Raw genomic sequence first — 6,989 nt, 5'->3', positions numbered from 1 at the left:
GCACCGCGCCGCGCGGCCCCGCCGCCCGGGCAGGGCCGGGAGCGCGGCCCCGGCGGCGGCGGCGGCGGGGCGGGCCCAGCGCGCAGGCGCGGCGCGGCGCTGTCGAAGAACCGAGTCGGCGGCGCGGCGCGGCGCGCAGAGCAGAGGCGGCGGTGGCGGCGGGAGCCCGGCTCGGCTCGGCTCGGCTCGGCACGGCGCCGCCAGCCCCAGCCCCAGCGCCGGCCCCGGCCCCGCCCCGCGCCGGCCCCCGCCGCCCCGCGCCGCCCCGTAGTAGCCAGCGAGCGGGGGAGCCGTGCGGGCGGCAGCGGCCGCAGCCCTGCGTGAGCCGAGCCGCGGCGATGAGCGCCCGCGCCGCCCGGTGACCGCCGCCGCGACAGCGAGGGAAGGGGCTTCCCCGCGGCGAGGCAGCCCGCCCGCCGGCGGCCCGCGCCGCGCGTGTCCCCCGGCCCGCTTTCGCGAGAGGAAGGAGGAGCGGCGGGGGAGGGGAGCCGGCCGACGATCCTGCTGCGGCTGCGGAGCCCGAGCCTCCGCGTCGGGTCTCCGGTGTCCAGGGGCGGAGGCGGCGGAGGCCGGAGCCGGAGCCGGTCGCTGCCGCCCCCGGGCCGGGACATGTCGTCGGCGGCGGTGGCGGCTGCTTCCCGCAGGCAGTCGTGCTACCTGTGCGACCTGCCCCGCATGCCCTGGGCCATGATCTGGGACTTCACGGAGCCCGTGTGCCGCGGCTGCGTCAACTACGAGGGCGCCGACCGGGTGGAGTTCGTCATCGACACGGCGCGGCAGCTGAAGCGGGCGCACGGCTTCCAGGAGGGCCGCCCGCCGCCGCCGCCCCACGCCAAGCAGCCGCCGCTCAGCGCCAAGGAGATCCTGGCGCAGCAGCAGCAGCAGCAGCAGCAGCTGGGCCACGGCGCGGCGGCGGCCGAGGCGGCGGCGCGGCCCCCGCCGCAGCCCCTGGAGCGCTACCCGCTGGCCGCCGCCGAGCGGCCGCCGCCGCGCCTGGGCGCCGAGTACGGCGGCGGCCGCCAGGTCAACGGCATCCTGGTGCCCAACGGCTTCCCCAAGCCCGAGGAGCCGCCCGAGCTCAACCGGCAGAGCCCCAACCCGCGGCGGACCCACGCCGTGCCGCCCACCCTGGTGCCGCTGGTCAACGGCGCCGGGCTGCCCGCCGCCATCGGCGGCCTCAGCGGCCGCGCCGCCGCCGCCGCCGCCGCCTCGCTGGCCGCCATCTCGGCGGCGCCCGCCCCCATGGCCGTGCCCGTGCCGCAGCAGCCGCCCGCGGCGGCGGGGCCGGCGGCGGGGCCGCCCGGCGAGCTGGGCCACAAGCGCCCGAGCTCCGTGTCCTCGTCGTCCTCGTCGGGCGGCGGCGGCGGCGCGGCGGGGGAGCACGACGGCAGCGGCAAGGAGAAGCGCGGCTCGGCCGAGAGCCTGCCCGCGGCGGCGGCGGCGGCGGAGCTGGGCGCCGAGGGCAAGGGCCGGGCAGGCGGCGAGCAGGAGTGGCTGGCCAAGCCCAAGACGGTGCGGGACACGCTGCTGGCCCTGCACCAGCACGGCGGCCACGCCGTACCCCCCTTCGACAGCAAGTTCAAGAAGGAGCCGGGCATGGCCGGCGGACGGCTGCTGGGCTACGAGACCAACGGCGCCGTGGCCAAGCCAGGTGAGGTGGCCGGTGGGGAGGGACGGGACGGGACGGGATGGGATGGGGGCCCCGGCCAGGGGATCAGCCTCTGCTCCATGCTGCGGGGCGCAACGGGCCCCGCGCACCTGCTGCGGCCGTGCCTGGGTTTGGGAAGCACGGGCCTGCGTGGCGGGGGCAGCCGTGCCACCCTGCGGGGACCTCTGTGCCACCCGTTGGCGGCGGCAGCTCCCCTTCAGTGCCGTGGGCGCTCGGTGGCATGTCGTTACTGAATTTCCTCTTCGCCCTTTCTCCTCCCCTTCTCTCTGTGTTTGCAGGGGCCCGGGCAGCCCGGAAAAGGAAGCCTTCGCCCGAGCCGGAGGGTGAAGCCGGACCCCCAAAGATCAACGGAGAGGCGCAGCCATGGCTGCCCACCTCGTCGGACGGGATGAAGCTGCCCATGACCGCCACCTCCTTCATGTCGCCCCCGCCGCCCACCGCCTCGCCTCACTCCAACCGGACCACGCCGCCCGAGGCGGCCCAGAACGGCCAGTCCCCCATGGCCGCGCTCATTTTAGTCGCGGACAATGCCGGGGGCAACCACGCCTCCAAAGATGCCAACCAAGTCCACTCCACCACGCGGAGGAACAGCAGCAGCCCCCCCTCGCCCTCCGCCATGAACCAAAGGAGGCTGGGCCCCGGCAGGGAGGTGGCAAGCCAGGGGGCGAACGCGGCGGGCGGGCTGGAGCCCGTGCACCCTGCCAGCCTGCCGGACTCATCCCTCGCCGCCAGCGTGCCGTTGTGTTGCACCCTGTGCCACGAGCGCCTGGAAGACACCCATTTTGTGCAGTGCCCCTCGGTTCCCTCTCACAAGTTCTGCTTCCCCTGCTCCAGACAAAGTATCAAACAGCAGGGCGCCAGCGGGGAGGTGTACTGCCCCAGCGGCGAGAAGTGCCCCCTGGTCGGCTCCAATGTCCCCTGGGCCTTCATGCAGGGGGAGATCGCCACCATTCTCGCAGGAGACGTGAAAGTGAAAAAAGAGAGAGACTCGTGACTTTTCCCATTTCACAACCCGACGTCACCTTTAACTAAAACTGCTTGAATTGTGTATATATCTATAAATATATATATATAAATATATATATATATCTCCAAGACAAGGGAAATGTAGACTTCATAAACATGGCTGTATAATTTTGATTTTTTTGAATACATTGTGTTTCTATATTTTTTGAAGACAAAAGGTATGTACTTATTATAAAGGCATTTCTTCTAATTCTTCTCTTTTTTTTTTTTTCCTCTTTTGTTATAGCAACTATTTGTTGTGCTTCCCTGGTGACAGTTACTGTTCAATGTAGGCTGTGACTTGCGCTGCTTTTTTTAGAGAGCACTTGGCAAACCAGAAATGCTTCTAGCTGTATTTGTATGCACTTGTTTCTTTCGTTCTTTTTTCTTTTTTTTTTTAATGCCAAATACACTTTCTGACATTGTAAAGATTGCCTTACTGTCTGTGATTCCTTATTCTTGGCCCCTGTTGTATAGAGCTGGTCGCATGCAGGCTTGGTCTGAGATGGCTGGGGAGGAGAGTTGATAGCTGATGTGAGGATGCTGTTGTTGCATCCCGTGGGCAAGGCGAGCTTAGGAAGCACGAGGGGTTTCTCTTGGAAACGTTCGTCTCGTGTTGCAATAGCGAATCTGCCAGATCGAGTCCGAAATTCCTCTGTGTTTCTCAAAGGAAGTTGCCTTCAGAGTAGGATGTGGAGAGGTGTCTGAGAGGCGCTGTTGAGTTAGCGATTTCTGGGTTTGTTTGTTGTTGTTTTTTTTTCTTTAAGGCAAAGTTGACCGCAGTTCACGTGATCAGTTGTAAGATTACAAAACTGCATTTATTCACCAGTTACACGCTATAGTATGGAATTTTGATGACAAACTTAATTATATTACTGGTGAATACACCAGTAGAGCACTGCCATCTCTGAAGGTCTTCAGCATCACTTACATTTTTTTTTGCTTGCTTGAAATATGCTTGGGGAGGTGGGGGAGAGACTGAATTTTTTTACTTTATTATAATTTTCAGATAGTGCAGGTGGACTTTGAGTTTGCTTATCAGTCACCTATAGTACTGTTGCTATTGTTACTATCGCTTACATTGTGTTTCCAAGTAGTGGCAGGTACAGTGTGGTACAATTGACAGCAGTGACTGAGGTTCTGCCAGATCGCCTTTGGGCATATCAGTGACAGCCCAAATGTGGGTGGAGGAAACCTGTAATTTCCTTATTACGTGTGCTTGAGACAAACCTAATACTATTCTTTGAAAATGAAAATACAAACTGGTTGAAATGAAAGCAGTTTAGGGCTTCGCGGAATGGCCAGGGCCCTGCCTTTTAAGCTACTTTGGAGAACTCTTTTGTAAAGCTACTTCTTTTGATCCTGCTTCTGCATCACCAAGCAGACTTCTAAAATCAATAAATCATTGGTTACTAGAAATAGTTGAGTCTTACAGTGATGTTTTTGTGCTGTTTATAGTTTGTTGGCAATGCTGCAGCTGTACGAGCCCTTATGTTTAGGTGTTTATAACATGGTTATGAGCAGTTGTTTCTGAGCAAAAGGGTGGCTAGGTTGTCCCTTCCCTGGGACAAACTAATAAACGCTTTCACTATTCGAGGAGGAGAAATCTGTTCAGCTGACTACAATTTGAAGAATTTTGAATGCTTTTAGTCCACTGTTCTTATTGTGATAATGTTCAGACTGCAATTTAATGCAGAGTAGATCTTTTTTGGAAGATTTTTTTTTTAAGAAATGGTCATTATTAATATTTGAAAATCGGAACTGCACATGCACAGTAATTTTTATGAAGTGTTTAATGAGCACACCCACTACATTGTGTTCCATATTACAGATCAATGTAATATTAGATAAGACTTGCATGATAAACAATTCCATTGAGTCAATATTACGCTTTAAAACTTATACCTATAGTCAAGATTGGTGTCTTATGTAAACACATTTAGCCAATTTGAAGAAAACGCACATTATATATATATACCTATATATATACATATATATAAAAACTGTAAAGGATTCTTTGGAACCACTATGATCTGTGTAAATGTGTATTTAGGCACTTTATTAAAAAAATGGATTTTTGAGCTGATAGATGGTAACAAGTTCTTCAAAGTTGCTTGGCATAATACCTCATGTAGTATGAAGCTCATGTTTATGATTAAGGTGGTATCCCTACTAAAAACAACAACAACACCCCCCCCCCAAAAAAAAAGCCTACGTAAAAAAGACATTCTTGTGTTTTATCATGTGATCCAGCTTTGAGCCTCTTGAGGTGTGTGAGAGAGAGAGAAGGGCAACTTGTCCTGCTGCTGAAAAGCTGATCCTTGTTTTGGGGCTGATGTTGGTGTGACTCTCCAGAGAGACCTTCCACTTCGCCTTGTGTCTGAAGGAAGTGTACCAATATATTGCAAGCCCAGCTGTTTCTTTCAGTGTGGTCTTTGAAGTAGTTTAAATGATGAAAACTCTCAGGCCTGTGATACTAGGTGGTGGCACAGAAACAACATAGCTGGAAAAGAAGTATCTGAAAGTGGCTATATTTGCTCAGCTGACTTCCAGTCCTGATAACCCAATTATTTCTCATCCACACCATCAATCTTCATAATTGCAAAGTGAAACAAAAAGAAAAAAGAAAGGAAAAAAAGGTCAAAAACAGTGAGGTTTTTTATACATATCTCATTTTTGTTGAACTCAATGTTGCTTTTTTTCCCTTTTGTTGCTTTATTGACTTAGAATAATACTCCAGTGGATTCTCCATTTATGCCAGTTTACTGTTTCCTGGGCTACAACCTTTTTTCTTTTTTTTTTTTTTTTAATTTTAATGCTTCAGCTGCAACAGTGCTACTGTTAGTATTAGTTTTTAAAAGGTGATATTGTAATTTGTGTAGTATTAAAACAAAGTGTTTTAATGAAGAATGTGTGATTTTTTTTTCCAAATTCAACTTTTTTTTTTTTTTTTTTTTTTTAATTTTTAGAGTTACTTTTTACTGGAAGATCACCTGCACTATGCTTTCCTTTCTAGCTGCTGAACTAACACGTTGCTATTTTTTACCTATTTTTTACTTCTGGCATTAAATAAAATGAAACTAGGAGCTTTAAACGCTTCTTTGTGTTTTTCTTTTTTTTTTCTTTCTTATTTTTTTTTTAAAGTTGTGCAAGTGCCGTTATGCAAGGACAGAATCAGCGGGGGTTTTTCCAGCACTATCCCTGACGTAGTTGAAAATAGGCCAACACTGGGGGCAAGCGTAGGGGAGAGGAGGGCCGAAACACAGTCGGGTGGGCGGCGGGTGGCCTGCTCCCGAGACGAGGGGCAGGAGCGGGGCTGAAGGCTGCGGCCGCCCCCTCCCCTTGCCTTGCCATTGCTCGCCGAGGGCCAAGCGGGTGGGAAAGGAGCAGCACAAGGGCGGCTTTGACAGCCTTTGTGGTGGCCTCAGAAAACCTGGTATGTTTTGGATCTCTCTTTTTAGATGTGCTGTAAACCAGGCCATGGCAACCGTGTGTTTTTATGAACTACACTTAGGAAAGGGGTATAAATACATTTGCGAGTGCTCTCTAGCGGTTTGTTATGTCAACAGAGCCCCTGGATCCCTTCCTCCTGCGCCGTGGCCAAGGCTTGTCCCACTGGCTGGGGTGGCTGCCGACCGCGGGACCTCTCGTGGGCGACTGGGCCGCTCCGCCGCCCCTGGCCTCAGCAGCACCTCTTGGGAGCGGTGGACAGCACGCGTTGCCTTCGTTACAGCCACTTCACCCTTTTATTCCGCTCCCGAGCCGTCCTGAGCGCTCCTGCGTGCTGCCCCAGCCGAAACACTTCCTGGCTGTTGAGGAACAGCCGGTAACAGCACCTGCAAAAACAGGGCGAGGAAGCATTGGGCAGTTCGTGCGTTAATGGCGCCAACAGTAAACGAGTTTGTCATAAATCAACGTGTTTGTAGTCTTAATTCCTACAACTTACGCTTCTTCAGGGAATGTTTTGCCAGAACGGGACCTGCCCGTAGGAGACGTTGGATAATTGGAATTGAAAAGGTTTCGCCCAGAGCATTTCATACTTCTTCTCCCAAGGCTTTCTTATTCAGATAGCTCCATCTGGAGCTGTTGAAAAATAATTAGGAGAAACCTTCCTTCCCCGCAGTGGGCTCTGTTGGTTTAGAAAAAGCTATCCGCTACAGCCCAGGCTGCAACTTCAGGCCTGCGCTCGGCGAGATAACAAGGCAAGGAGAAAAGAATTCCCTCAAAACGTTTCTGTTTTCCTTCCGAATGCGGCAGTTAAAAGGAAGGTGCATCTGAGCAGTGTATAGATTAAATTTTTATGTGGTTAGCAAAT

General features: G+C 54.2%; 1 protein-coding gene across 1 annotated transcript; it reads left to right on the top strand.

Moving 5' to 3' along the window:
* Positions 1-286: 286 nt before the first annotated feature.
* Positions 287-4,760, top strand: IRF2BP2 (interferon regulatory factor 2 binding protein 2). The gene is made up of 2 exons (XM_062572275.1): positions 287-1,651; positions 1,948-4,760. The coding sequence occupies exons 1-2, from the start codon at positions 610-612 to the stop codon at positions 2,661-2,663; spliced, it is 1,758 nt and encodes a 585-aa protein (XP_062428259.1). The 5' UTR covers positions 287-609; the 3' UTR covers positions 2,664-4,760.
* The last annotated feature ends 2,229 nt before the right edge of the window (positions 4,761-6,989 follow it).

This window comes from Rhea pennata, chromosome 3 (genome assembly GCF_028389875.1).
Source record: "Rhea pennata isolate bPtePen1 chromosome 3, bPtePen1.pri, whole genome shotgun sequence".
NCBI classification, from domain to species: Eukaryota; Metazoa; Chordata; class Aves; order Rheiformes; family Rheidae; genus Rhea; species Rhea pennata.
Note: the sequence above shows the minus strand (reverse complement) of the source record. Positions and strands in the feature narration are given on the sequence as shown.